Raw genomic sequence first — 14,653 nt, forward strand, 5'->3', positions numbered from 1 at the left:
TGTGTAAACATTGATATCCCAGGAGCAGTAAACACTTTTGAAGTGTACAATTGTAATACATACATGCAGACACCGCATCGTTTGATATGACTGAAAGTGTCTGTCATACCAGAACCACACCTTTATTTGCCAAGGAAGAGTACATGATTGGTGAATATATATTCAATGTACAGGATACAAGATGGGAATCTCATACGTGGTATTAACTAAAATACATGTGTATATAGGTCTTGCATCCTTGGCACAATAAAGGTATATTCTACTCTAGGCTTCATTAATGCCATTCAGACTTGAGGTTCATTGATTGGTATGAATATTAGTTCAGAACTACGTTTTAGGGTCCATACCCAGAGCGGCAACAGTTATTTTTAATCCGACTCAAGCAAGTCAATAGCTAGCCATGTTACTTTAGCTGCATTGCAAGGCAAGCTTACAATTGTGCAGTCAATGCTTTAGCCAGCTAGATGCTTTACAGCCACTGTTTCACAAGACAACATCCTGGTTTGTTGGTTCTCAATAGTCCCTGAAAGACAAATTACAAATTCATTCTCCTAACACAAGCTAAAGAGATTTTCGTAATTGAACTTTGACAAAAAAATTTTTTTATATATATATATATATATATATATATATATAGCCACGTCTCTACATTATCACATTCCTCTCAAATTGTACATTTGCTTGACTCGTTGAGACAACTTCCATCTGTTTTGTCAGCAATCTTCGTTGAGCACCACAAGGCAAGGGTGGCTCGTGTCAAAATTAGTCTTTGGGACCCAAATGCATAATGATTGCGCAAACTCCCCTTGTGGTGGTCTGGAGCAATGAAACCGTCCCACGGTGCAAGCTCGCAACTTTAAGGAGTGTCTTCAGTCCCCGCTGTTCCGTACGGTGTGTGTTGAAATCTTATCCTGATGCGGAATAGATTGCAACGTATTCATGGCTCTACCTTTGTAGATCGGACTTGGAGATTGTGAAGAGATGTCTTGTGGGGAATGCATGGGTGTCCGAGCTGTGCGCGAGTTTAAAACAGACAGCTCGGTACATTCAGCTTGTCAACACTTCTTACACAAACAAGTAGCGATGAAGTCATGCTCTTCCCATTTGAGCCATGAGAGATTGACATGCATATCATTGAAGAAGAAATGTCCATATTGGATGGAAACCAAGCTAGTGAGAGGTATCAAGGAAAGTTGTAATTTCAGTTGAAAATTACCAACACTGCATCCAACCACAGCCCTGCTGGTTTCACTTTGGCAAACCACCATCTGCTATAACATTGAGTCAGTTCATCCTACTGGACAATGGAAAGCTTTTGTTTCGTCACCCATTGTTTGTCCTAGACGGGAAATTGGTGTGCAACACTTATCTCCCTCCGGTGGATGGTTGAGTTCCATGCTTACAAAAGGGTTGATTGATACATGTCAGATGACAAGCCTACGACATGGTGTTAAGGTAGCTCCAACGGTTAGGATTGTTTTATATAGAACACTTTATTTGACATGTTAGAACAATACATTACACCCAAAGAATGTATCCAGAAGAAACATATACATGACGCTCCTCAAAGAGGTCTTTGACATGTCGTTGACCTGTTGAGAGAGAGAGCGAACCTATTAGTTCAGTTATGGTCTGCCAGGGTCTGAAAAGCATAAAACAAGACCTACCTCTTTTCAGGTTGTCCTGATTCACACATTGTCCACTACAGGGGCCGCCAGTGGGACTACTGGCATCACAGATGACCACATCACAATGGACAAAGACCTAGGAATCAAAGATTTGATGGTGTCAGTTATTATTATTATTTTTTTTTAAAGGGATGATTGCCACTCACACAAATTAAAGAATAAAGATTGTTGGGTGAACTTTGTTACCTGGCCACTCTGCTCAACCGCATCCTCGGCGAAGGAAAACATATAGACCTCAAAGCGTTTGACGTGAGAGGGGAAGTGGACCCTGGCGTCAACTTCTACCGGGTGGAAGACCACACGGTATGGATCCTCGGGGTTCTCACAGCTGCCAGTGTAGAGAGAGAGGGACTAAGTTATGAACAAGAAAACGCTGCAAACCCCAACCGCCTTGTGTACGAAGTCTTGTGGTGGTGTCATGTCCTGTGAGGATCAGATCAATTTACAGCAGAAGTGGGTTCTTTCTCCCCCTCCAGTATGAACTAAAGGAATGTTTTTGCTAACAGGCTTTACCCAACAATCACCTTTGTCTTGAAAAAACATATTTCATATACAATGTAAAGGCTAGAGACGTCCTACCTGTAGAGTAAGCACGTTTCTAGTAAAAATCACAAAATAAAAACCAATATGACATTCATTTTCTATAGCTAATCTCTGAGTGCATAAAAGGAATGGTAACAGAAAGTAACATTAGACCAGAAAACCGTGAGGCGCAAGCTAGACGTTTGGAACTTTCCTAACCTAGAAAATTAACTTAAAGACCATTCTGCTACCACATCCTACTCATCACCCACTGAGGAATCAGCGACAGGGTTGATTAGCCTATCTTCCAGAACGTGTGAAAGGAAAATCCATCCTGTAGTTCTGTTCAAGACTAGTCATTGGAGCCACGGACAACCAACAGTGACCTCATGTAGCCAATCAGAGAGAAGACCAACCACCTACCTTTCCACAAATACATTCATGCTTTTACTCCAAGCTGGTGCCAGTTCTTGTGTTCAAAAATGTATCAATGATAAGCGTCCCTTACGGAACGGTGGGGGGTGTGAAGAGATACCTTGTAACAAGCTGTCATTGTGTCACCTGTGTGTTTAGCCTGTGTTATTTAGTTAGCTAGTAATTCAATTAAACCAACTTGTATAGTACTGAATCATAAGGCTGGGGTTTTTGCAGCTGCAAGGAGGATACGATGTAAAGTTAATAAGTTGACTATCAATTTAATAGATTTCTACCGTCTAGAGTTTAAGTCGGGAGACTGTAACTTTAAAACCGCTTCCTCGGCACCCCAAATCCTATGTTTTTATTTTAAAGAACAGAAATTGGGCTTTCCGTCAACAATATTTATTTTGGTCTACTACAATGGCTTGTTAAATGACAGATGTCAATGGAATAGAATATACATGTTTGACATGAGGTGAGATGTCCCTCTAAATGGTTCTTAAAATTCTAAATGATCCAGAAAGGTCGCCTGTAGTCTGACCAGAATATTGATCGTGGTTTAACCAAAGTTGCCGAATAGACAGTCGGTATCATCAACAAGGCAATCATATTTTGCAACACAAGTACTTCATGCAATGCGCCAGAGCAATTCTTCCGCTGTTGGAGAAAAATTGGTCACAAAATAAATTCCACACCCACGGCATCGGAGTCACATGGAGGACTTCTGTGAAGGGCGCAGCTCTACTATACAAAGTAACCTACGCATTGACAGTTTAGGCCTACTTTTTTATTTGCATCTTTGGGAGGTTTATCCTTTACGGTTTAACTGCCAGATATTAGCAAAAAGGAATTTGTGAAATCTGAAGACGTTACATTAAGAGAAACACCCACACCAGTACAAATCACTTGAGCTGACAGACGATGGTAAGGATTTTGCACAACGATATAGTTGCAGCTGAAGTGACAAATCTGAACAACCCATTTTGTGCACAGCCATGTGAATGTTGTGTCTTTTCCTATGATATACAAAACATTTGAAGTCCTCCATGTGACTGGGGCGGCAGTGTAGCCTAGTGGTTAGAGCATTGGACTAGTAACCGAAAGTTGCAAGTTCAAATCCCCAAGCTGACAAGGTACAAAATCTGTCGTTCTGCCCTTGAACAGGCAGTTAACCCACTGTTCCTAGGCCGTCATTGAAAATAAGAATTTGTTCTTAACTGACTTGCCTAGTAAAATAAAAGGTAAAAAAATAATAATTTCAGCCTGTTTTTTTTAAACTGCTATGACATTGCTGATTTAATAAACAGTTACGCCGTGTCCACATGGCCAAATTTAGGTTGATACCAATTCATAAAAATGGTAAAATTGCATGATTTCAAAGCAAACCCGATCCCCCAAATGAACGGTTTTGACAAATAAAGTTGCTTCACTACACTGCTTGGTGTAACATGCAGCCAGATACTGAGAAGGCACCCGCAAAATAAAGTGTCATTTGCAGCGTGCATAATCATGGGCAAAGTCATTGTAGCCCATTACAAGGTAGGAAAAAGTCGTCATCTTTCTATAGTAACCCAATTTAAATTCTTGAGATAAAAATTAGGCCAGCATGTCCATCTGTGGCAAAGTGCTCACCCAAATAAAAAAATGTAGTAACATTTTTAAATATGATCATTAGCTAGCTAAATAAGGTTAGCAAGATGCTGCTACACTTGACTGTGGTATTTGTTCATGTTTAGCAACTTCCAATTAGCGCATTCCTCTAGGACAGGAAATTCCATTGAAAGCGGCATCAACTTCTGGGGATCCTGTCAACTGATCCTATTCAGTTTCAAACATCCATGCTGCACAGGCATCTGAACCATCCTTTAGGTTTAGTGCAATAACTGTTTTAAACACAAGAGGTCACTTGTGCCTGAATTCAACCCAAAACCAACAACTAGTCAGTCAGTGTTTAAAGCAGTTGTATGAAACCAAATCGGAAAGGCAAGCCAAGCTTGCCAGCCGCTCTTGATTTCCATTCGAATGACCATCAGCTTGGCACAACACTGAACTGTAGCAAACCAAAAGGATAACATTGAGTAAAAAGGTGTAGGTAATGCCAACATTAACCTTTTCACACACACAAGTTCCAAATATCTTCAACAGTCACCCCAGTGGGAGTTGATTTTATGCGCGTGATGTCAGAATGCACTCACCGTTCCAACATGTGGACATTTAACCCGCGCTGACCTCAGACCAAGGCACACTACCTGCTAATTTTCTAGAGGCCGTTTCAACTTCTAATTTTGCCTCATTCATTCACAAATGTAGCCCATTTCACTGTTGCAGACCATTTATATTTGAGAATTTAATGAGCCGGACAAACTTTCCTTCAAAAGAAAGCCCAAGCACTTCCCCAGAATAAGTATACAGTCCTTGAACATTTATTGCCTTCCTTACAAATAACTGTGGACATCAAGTATTCCTATCAAAGTGCCTTATTTTCTGTGTCACGTGTTGTCGTTTCTACTGCATCGTACCATAGGTATAATGTACTTAGCGTTTTATTCATGCTTTCTGATTCTTGCCTAGATTGTAATGGACACATGTGTAAAACACTTGAAGGTGGTACTGAATATGAGCTAACACCATACAATGCAGTCGGGTTATCACGTAAGCGTCTGTCAGACTTATGGTGATCTCAACTGGAGTACCCCCATTGTCATTAATGCACTGAAGTCGTCAGTTGATTTGAACACGGCATCAGAGTGTAAACTATGGTACCTCAGGGTTGCCAGATCAGACCTCCCTTTCCAGGGGTATATAGCTTAGAAAAACTGCCTCACCATTTATTGTTGATAAATTCCCAGATCTTAGTAATATTTCCTGCATCATCCTCTTCACAATACCTTCCCCCAAGAACTTAACCCCCAATAATGGATTGTGCTATATCTTGCAACTCTGTTTCGCTTTCGTGCTAGGTGACAACAATTGGCGTTTTGTATAGTTACCTGTAAACTACTTGTCATGTGTACGCCGTAACAAGTACAAACATTATCACGTGCTGAAGTGGCCAAACTAAGTTAAGATCTCAGGCAACGGGCGCAGTGAACAGCATTCTAGGAGTTCTTGCTTGACTAACATGGCTGCCATACTTTCTATACTAGATTTACATGGCTCCCTTGTACCGCATCATACTGTAAAACAAGTCAACCTGTTATTTAGACTAGATGATAACGTTAACATTGATATATTTTACAAGCAAAGCTGGAATAAAGTTGTGAAGAACTTTATTTCTCAACACCACAAAACATCGTTTAGATGATTTCAGACAACGCGGTTTAGAGTCGTTTGATGCAGCATACGTTCCGTTCCAATGATACGCTGCAGGGACCACTCAGTGATAACAAGCATGTGAAATTGGGTGGAGATCTGTGACAGACCACACATGGCTCACATCGTTTTTAAGCATTGTGACCACTCGACCTATGGATGGGGGCATAGCCACGGTAGCTAAAGTAAATGGCCTGCCAAGCATGATAGGTTGCTAATTACTCAGGAACCACACCTGTGGAATAACATTTGTTTAGGCCCAAAAACAACATGTTACCCATTAATGATGAGATTCCACCGGGGTCGGGAGTCACGGTCCTCGTTGAGGGTGGCCCAGCAGTGGTCAAGCACCAGCGCTACCTTGGGATCAGAGGACGTGGTCAGCTCCACCTCAAAGTGCAGAGGCTGTCTAAGGTACCTCACCACTGGATAGTCCTCCTCCTGGTGGAACGTGTTAAACGAGGCATCTGGAACACAGAACAAGACAACCGGGGGTCGTGTTCAGTGGGCACCATCTGAACTTGTCCATTAAGAAATGCTCGTTTATCATATCCTGTTGTGCCCCAATGAACACAAGCCATTTATAGCCAACACTATCCACCCCCCACTAGAGGCTTCTGACAAATAGCCACACCTGTAGATCTCAGAACGCAAGAGTAATATATCACAAGGCTTACATTTTTGGGAATGGTTTTGTAAAGGAGACCTTCCAAGATTCTTTTAGAGGCTAGGGGTCAAGTTGAAATTCTGAATTTGTGCACGCTTACCCTGAGCGAGTCTCATTCTGACCATTAGTCGACCCGTCCCAGTCTCGGCAAAAGGCTCGTTGTCACGCGGCCTGGTCAGAAAGGCCAATGTGCGAGTGATGTTGGCCACATAGTAGCAGGAAACCTTTAACCTAAAAAGAGGGATGTGAGCAACTTCAATAGGGGAAACGTCAAGCAGTGGAGTGGACACTGGTAGTAGAGGCACATTTTCCCTGTATACAAAGTATTGAGCAATGGATGAAGAAAAATAAACCTTATGAAAGCTAATAGCTACAATTGTGATGCGTAATGCACTTACTGATATTCCTCCTCTGAAGACGTCGTGGCATTCAGCTTCACCTCAAGTTCATCTGGCAAGGAGATTTCGTTCTCATACAGCATGACATTGTTGATAAACTATGTAGTAGAGGGGAATTGCTTATTACAGCCTGCAGAAGCAAACAGTCCATAAATACACAGTACCCATCACCTCAGGGTAATAGTCATTTTACCTTCCTGGTGGTGCCACAGGAGTTCACAGTGAAGTGGAAGTAGGCGAAGCGATCGTCACTGTAGGTGGGACCACAGGCGGGGTCGCTCAGGGTCAGCTGACCGGGGTTCAGACCGGGAGCAGACTCCACCTTCACTGCCAGCGCAGTCATCGTTCCGTTAGAGAAACACTCTTGGAGGTGGGAGAGCAAAAGACAGGTAGCCATCAGACCTGGGTTCTGTATTTGTTACACTTATTGAGCTTGAACCAATGGAATAGCACCAAAAATGCAAACCATGCCCATCTGGCACTACCATTTAGACTCACGGTATTTGCAAGGAACCCAGGTTTGGTAACCATGTTAAACGACAATTTATCGTAAGTAATTGTTTGAGAACCAACCAGTCAGCGTTTTGAGGAAGCTGCAAGCCAGGGAAAAGTATTTGATGGTCATGTTGTTGTAAGGATTCAACAGAGCCACATCCAGTCTGCTCCTGACAGAGGACGAGTGAACCGACTGGGAACCAATGGGAGAGTTCATTAGTCCAATATTGTATGCATGTATACAGGGTAAGGAATGCAAGGCTAGCTGCAGCAATTTAGGTTAACATGTTTTGGGAGAGCGTCGTACCTCAAACACTGCGTCCGGCGAAGAGAAGGGCAACGTGATGGTGAAGTCTGTGTCGCCCTCTGTTAAATACTGTTGAGCAAACTCATGATTAAGCAGCCGCTTGCCAACCAAGACCACAAAAAAGGGCTCTTGGTTCCTGTAGTCCACAGTGATGTGGAAGTTCTCCTGATCACAGTTGCCAGTGACTGAGGGTGGCACTGCAAGGACAAACAGGGTTGTGTTCATTATTTAAGCACAAAAAACAGGAAGGTACTACTTGAACTGGTCCAAGAAGAAACCCTTGTTTAGATTGCAAAATGTTTTGCTACGGTGGGACTGAATAAACACAATCCTGGCAAATCAGGAACAGGGAAACTGGGTCCAAATACTCTAAAGCTTAACATTTTCTTTGTAGAAAGACCGCATAGGAAAACCCTACAGTATGGCTAGTTGGTCTTTCACTGCCAATTTCCCTTCAGGGCAATCATTAACGAGAGGAAACCAGTCAACAGTAGTTTGGCGTAGTCCAGAGGCATACCAATGTCCAGCAGTACAGCGTCCACAACGGCAGAGTGAGAGAAAGGAGCGTACTCTGGAAAGATGACCAGGCCGTAGATCAGCTGAAGAGTGAAGGTTGTGACACCTTGTTCCGCCCTTCTCTGTAGTGAAGTTAAAAGCATTGGTCAGCATTGTTGCAACAGAACTCTATTCAACATCAAGTGACAACTAAGTACATATGGGGACTATTAAAACAAACTATATACTTATAGTAATGTTGCCCTCATTCCTCTAAATCAAATGCATACAACTGCCAAAATAATGGAAACACTTGAGTAAATGAGGGATACAAAGTACATTTGTGCCATTATTTATATTTTGTTGGTGGCCCACTTATTAGGGCATGAACAAATCACTGCGTGTGGCTTTGCATTTAACAGAAACACACCTCCTTAAAGACCACCGGGTCTGAGAAGGGCACCTCCATCCTGAAGGTCTTCAAGGTGTTGTCCGGGGATCTCTGCTCTTGAACATTGAAGCCCCTGGCGTTGCACTCTGCAACAGTTAGCACCATGGTGGGAAAGGTGATGTTCAGCAGCTCCACATCAAGGTTGAAGGTCCCCAACTCAAGCACAAACACTGCCTGCTCAGGAACTGTGTCTAAGGGCGTGTCTGTTCATTGGCAAACAAAGGAAACCATTTTGAAATGCGGTACAATGGAAGTTGAAAATTGACATTTGTTATTGGGTAAGTCCAGGTATTGCCTCCCCGTTTCAGTCCATTTTCAGTTTTGTGCCTAACGAACAACCCAGGCATCCCAAATTACCATAGGCACTATTTAACTAAACCAGACTCACAGTTGCGAACTTGTGGAGGCCTGGCCATCGGAGGTGTTGTGATAGGGAAGAGGACTTTATAGCTGGTGTTCTCGTGTGCGACCTCCTCGATCCACAGCAACTCAAGCATGGGCTCAATGGTGTAAGTGACAAAGTACTGGTCATCCTGAATATGGCTCTGTAAGGGAGACGAGTGATGCAGTAAGGCTGTAATATACAATTTGAGTGCAAAAACAGGTAAATGTTCCTTAAAAGCCAGAATGTTAACTACAATTATTCTACCACTTGTCTTTGCCGCTCGTAATTTAAGACACAATATCCAAAGGAAAGTATTGGTTACCAGACTTTAGAAAGCTGGTAGGTGTATGGTTGTCAACTTGCATTTCGGGCGGTGTGCATTTTCAAAGCAACTGACACGCAAAGTAAACACTTGCGCAATATGTAAACAGCAGCCGAGTGTTGCTTGCACAGTTGAGTGGCAAAGCTACCGCCTCCCTAAAAAGTCAGGTAAACAATACTTTAGTGTGGATATTTGGTCTGAAATTTCAAGCGGCTAAAGGACAAACTGCAAAGACAAGAGGTAGAGTATGTTTAAGTGTAATTTTATGCAAAATTCTCACAATTTTGCAAACCATTGTATATTAGCCTGGTTAAGCAAACAATTGCTCAATAAGAAACGTTTTACACAAGACAACGTTTCTAGGAGTTTACCCTTGAGAGATGGTAAAGGGTTACTGCAAAGCACTGACAACTGCTATACTATAAAGGGCTCTACAAATAAGACTTTGAAATTAAACAGGAACATTTTACTCATCCAATGCTGACCTTGAAGTAGCCGCCAACCGCCCCCACCGGAATTTCAACAATAATATGAGCCTCTGTGACTAAAACCGAGTAGTTTCTGGCAGCCATTTCCTCAGTGTCCAGCCTCTTAGCGTCAATTCCCATGTACACCTCCAACATGGTGAAGGCATCAGAGGAGAAAAGTGGGTCTATGTGCTTGGGCATGTACCAGGTGATCACTTCTGGAGTAAAGGCCACTGCCTCTGCAGTGACACAAGAAGCCAAGTGCACATCAAAACAGAACATTTTGCAACTGAAAACTGTGCCATTATTTGGAAAAAGTTCACCAAAACATTTTCCCAACTGAACACTACATGAATGTCTTGTCTGGAGCCAATTAAGAACTGGGCTTATAGGCTCTTAAATTATTTCACACTCAACCTGGTGTTGGACAAACAGCCGTGGCATCTACTCGAGTAACCAGCCACTTCTGCTCAAAGAAGGTTGAGGTTGAGAGCACCCGCATCGGAACCCCAGCTACCTGTTCAGGGGGCAACCACACCAGGGCAGTGTTCAGTAGGACACACCGTATTAACAATATGTTGCAGAGTTCAGGTAGGGCCACCGTTTCCAAATGTTTGCTCTACTGAACATGACCCAGTTCATGGAGGTCAGCTTACATTCTGGAGGTATGTCTCCTCTGCATTATGAGGGCTTCTTAACACCAGCCGTGTGGGAGTGTTGGCTATTGCATAGCCCTTTCTTTGGACCTCATCCACATTCATGACATTCTTGCTAGGACTAAAGACGACTGCTGTCATTTTGTATCCTGAAGCAACAGCCTGTCTCAGGAAATGGAAACATGAATTAAACAAAATTGTCAACAAACGCACATTGTTTAGCGCCATCCTGTCATTTTGTAGTGAAATTACAGAAACTGAAATATATAAACCTCAGCTCCCCTCCGGAAGTTGCCGCTCCTTGCTTTCGGGCCCCCAGTGGGCTGTTTGGGGATGGTTTGGATGTCTGGAAGAGTCCTTCTGACAGACACCTAGAGAAGGCCATTATTCCCTATGCATTTTCTCCCTCCCATACAATAGGAAATCAAGGGCCAGTTCTCAATCTGTCCACTCGCCTCCTTAAATGCATTGAGAATAGGCTAAAGTTCTCCTATGTGCATTTTGAAGACGCGAGTGGAATTGAGAGAGTCAAGACCTCTACGTTGTGTCGCAGAAGAAATGAAACACAGGACAGTTGTAGCTCTAGACAGATCATTTATACAGGCAGTACAACAAGCAGGACTATAAACATGTCCATTGGGGCATGCTCTGCTCACTTGCCTCCATGTAGTTGCGGTCGCACAGAATCTCTCGGGAGGTCCAGGGGGTGTAGCTACAGGTTTTGCCAACTCTATAAACAGGGTCTTCAGTCATGTGGTTTCCTGGCAGCCTGAACTGCATGACCAAGCTGAACATCTTATCATCCTAAAATGAAGGGGGAAGGGAAAAAAGCCTTCATTATATAGCAAAAAAAAAACATCTGGTGACATTCATGCAAGTTATAGACTGTGGCAAAATTGGCTATATGAATGCAGCTGCCACTGTATTGAAGCCACACTACAGGAGTAGAGCTCAATAGTTCACATCACTGCAGTCTGTATCAGAAAGTTGGCTGGCCCTCTGAAAGCCCTCCATAAACTTCTGCTGTACCTTACGTCATCGTTAACTTAGAGGTAAGAGATACCAGACCAAAGGGTGGCTAACAATGGAGATCCTTTTGATATCCACAGAGTTAAGTAAAACTGCGTCAATGTTTCTGGAACCGGACTTCGGCAACTCAGGCTTATTGAGAACCTTTTTACTGAAGAATGGGTTCAGTTATTTCATTTTTCCATCTAGTGATGCAAATATTGACTTGTATCTTTGTGTAGACAGGGCTCATCTGTAAAAGAGCCTGGTCTCAGCATGACTCCATGTCAAAGGTAAATAAAATTGCTACAGAATGAGTTGCAAATGCAGTGACACTGAAAGGCAAACTTTCCATTTGAAGTACAAGCAAACACTACAGTTCTTAAGGTTACCATGTTTTGGGAAAAGCAGTTTTGAAGAGAAGCAAAAAACATGGCATTCCCCATGGGGTCAAATTTAAAGCTGAATCCACACTGAGTAGCAAGGCCAGGCGTCAGGTTTATGATTTGTGTGTCATCTGGAAGGGATGGAGATGGTGTGAACACAATAGTTGACAAGCAATATCAAGCCATGAATTATGAAAGGAGAGAAAGAGAATCATAAGAGGCAAACTCACTGAAGACAGCGTCAACATCTTCAAAAAGAGGAGTGACACTCAAACGAATAACGTTACCAAGGCATTCAGCGTTGAGGTCATCTGGAATAGGAAAGGTTAGTTAAAAAAAATATTTTAAATTCTTGTCAAACGCTTAGTGCTTAAATTTGCAAGGTACAAAATGCATACTTATAGAAGGTGTCTGTTGTGCTTGTATGCCCACAGCTGCCATCAATAGGCAAAACAACCTGTAAGGCATTTGACAAATTATTATGATTAAAAGGAGGAAGAACAACTCAAATGTTTGCGTCGCATAAGACTCTCCTAGGCCTGCTACTACTTACCCTGAGCTAAGGAAAATAATCATTGTAGAACAGATTTGTTCTGATGAAATACACAGCTACAGAACCTGATATTTGACCCAAAGTGTGCAGCCTACAGCCCAGGGGTATGCAACTTTTACCCTATGACAAAGGCTTCCCACACTCAGTCACCTGAACCCCAAAGGCCTGCACATTCTCTTTTTATTCCCCGAGCCCTACAAAGCTGATTCAAATAATCATCCAGCTTTGTTAATCTGAATCAGCTGTGTAGTGTTAGGACAAAAACCTAAATGTAAGGCTACTGTTCAATTTTAGAAGGGTGCTCCGCCCTCACCGCTCGGCTCAGGTTAATAGAACTCCCTCATTAGCAGCACAACAGCCTTTCACAGGTGAAAAGCATAATTACCCAACCGTCTACAATTGTAGCCCAGACAGAGAGAAAGATATTGGCCTCTAATGGCCAAAATGCTGCATTTGCATGCACTTTCACAATTTGAATGTAGTCAACTGGGTGGGACTACCAACTTCATTGGCTGAGCCCTACTGGTGACCCTGTTGAAGTCATGTCCAATCGGGTCATCAGAAGGGCTCAGACAATTGTGAAGAAGAAATGTTACTACTTTAATATGAAGATAGCCTCAATGGCGCTGCCCATGCTGTCACAGACACTATATTGGCACAGATACATAGATGAGTCTTTTATCTTCTTATGGCTTCTTATTATCTTCTTGTCCAGAGGTGCCCAGAGTAAACTGCCTGCTACTCAGTCCCAGAAGCTAAGATATGCATATCATTAGTATATGCATATCACATGAGGGCGAGCTCTGTTCCATCGCAATTCTACAGACAAAGGAATTCTCCAGTTGGAACATTATTGAAGATTTATTTTAACAACATCCTAAAGATTGATTCTATACATCGTTTGACATGTTTCTACGGACTGTAACGGAACTTTTTGACATTTCGTCTGCTCCTAGTGAACACGCTTCGTGAGATTGGATTTGTTTACAAAACTCGCTAAGAAAAGTAGCTATTTGGACATAAATGATGGACATTATCGAACAAAACAAACATTTATTGTGGAACTGGGATTCCTGGGAGTGCATCCTGATGAAGATCATCAAAGGTAAGTGAATATTTATAATGTTTTTTCTGACTTCTGTTGACTGCACAATATGGCGGATATCTTTTTGGCTTGTTTGGGCTCTGAGCGCCGTACCCAGATTATTGCATGGTTTGCTTTTTCCGTAAAGGTTTTTTGTAATCTGACACAGCGGTTGCATTAAGCAGAAATATATCTTTAATTCTGTGCATAACAATTTTATTTTCATCAACATTTATTATGAGTATTTCTGTAAATTGATGTGGCTCTCTGCAAAATCACCGGATGTTTTTGGAACTACTGAACATAACGCTCCAACGTATACTGAGATTCTTTTGATATACATTTGATATACATTTGATAACTTTATCGAACAAAACCTACATGTATTGTGTAACATGAAGTCCTATGAGTGTCATCTGATGAAGATCATCAAAGGTTAGTGATTCATTTTATCTCTATTTCAGATTTTTGTGACTCCTCTCTTTCGCCGTAAAGCATATTTGAAATCAGGCACTGTGGTGGGATTAACAAGAAGTGTATCTTTAAAATGGTGTGAAATACTTGTATGTCTGAGGAATTTTAATTATGAGATTTCTGTTCTTTTGAATTTGGCGCCCTGCACTTTCACTGGCTGTTGTCACATCGATCAGCCCTAAGAAGATGTATCTATCTCTATGAGGCAAGACAATTGTCATTCAGGATTAAAAGGTGACTGCACTTCCTGATTTGGCCTTAGCTGTGTTCGAATACTCGCACTAACTGTACTGTTTGTGACATGAATTGAGTATTTAGTATGCTTATTGGTCATAGTATACCTGTATAAATATATCATAGTATACCTGTATACCTCTGGCCCTTCTTTGGACACTGTGTTAACTAACCTTCAGATGAGCTTCAATGCCATACAACTCTCCTTCTGTGGCCTCCAACTGCTCTTAAATGCAAGTAAAACTAAATACATGCTCTTCAACCGATCGCTGCCTGCACCTGTCCGCCTGTTCAGCATCACTACTCTGGACGGTTCTGACTTATAATATGTG

General features: G+C 42.2%; 1 protein-coding gene across 1 annotated transcript; it reads right to left on the reverse strand.

Annotated features, from left to right (window-relative positions):
• Nucleotides 1-1,473: 1,473 nt before the first annotated feature.
• Nucleotides 1,474-12,698, reverse strand: LOC116366511 (uncharacterized). The gene is made up of 21 exons (XM_031818615.1): nucleotides 12,530-12,698; nucleotides 12,375-12,433; nucleotides 12,207-12,287; nucleotides 11,983-12,107; nucleotides 11,243-11,386; nucleotides 10,855-10,953; nucleotides 10,583-10,744; nucleotides 10,344-10,443; nucleotides 9,945-10,165; nucleotides 9,141-9,297; nucleotides 8,732-8,955; nucleotides 8,324-8,444; nucleotides 7,807-8,003; nucleotides 7,578-7,692; nucleotides 7,198-7,367; nucleotides 7,005-7,102; nucleotides 6,707-6,837; nucleotides 6,217-6,406; nucleotides 1,875-2,016; nucleotides 1,668-1,764; nucleotides 1,474-1,592 (listed from the first exon to the last, which is right to left on the reverse strand). Exons 1-21 carry the CDS (start codon nucleotides 12,550-12,552, stop codon nucleotides 1,519-1,521), a joined length of 2,730 nt encoding a protein of 909 aa, XP_031674475.1. The 5' UTR covers nucleotides 12,553-12,698; the 3' UTR covers nucleotides 1,474-1,518.
• Nucleotides 12,699-14,653: the final 1,955 nt, after the last annotated feature.

Source organism: Oncorhynchus kisutch, unplaced genomic scaffold, assembly GCF_002021735.2.
Source record: "Oncorhynchus kisutch isolate 150728-3 unplaced genomic scaffold, Okis_V2 scaffold1519, whole genome shotgun sequence".
Lineage (NCBI taxonomy): Eukaryota > Metazoa > Chordata > Actinopteri > Salmoniformes > Salmonidae > Oncorhynchus > Oncorhynchus kisutch.

Excerpts from the sequence above, each read along its gene's own strand:
- LOC116366511 (XM_031818615.1), bottom strand. The coding sequence starts at position 12,552 with ATGATTATTTTCCTTAGCTCAGG. Across the intron at positions 7,103-7,197 it reads CCTGTGGCACCACCAGGAAG|TTTATCAACAATGTCATGCT; the intron begins GTAAAATGACTA and ends TCTACTACATAG. Across the intron at positions 2,017-6,216 it reads TGGAATCTCATCATTAATGG|CTGTGAGAACCCCGAGGATC; the intron begins GTAACATGTTGT and ends CTACACTGGCAG.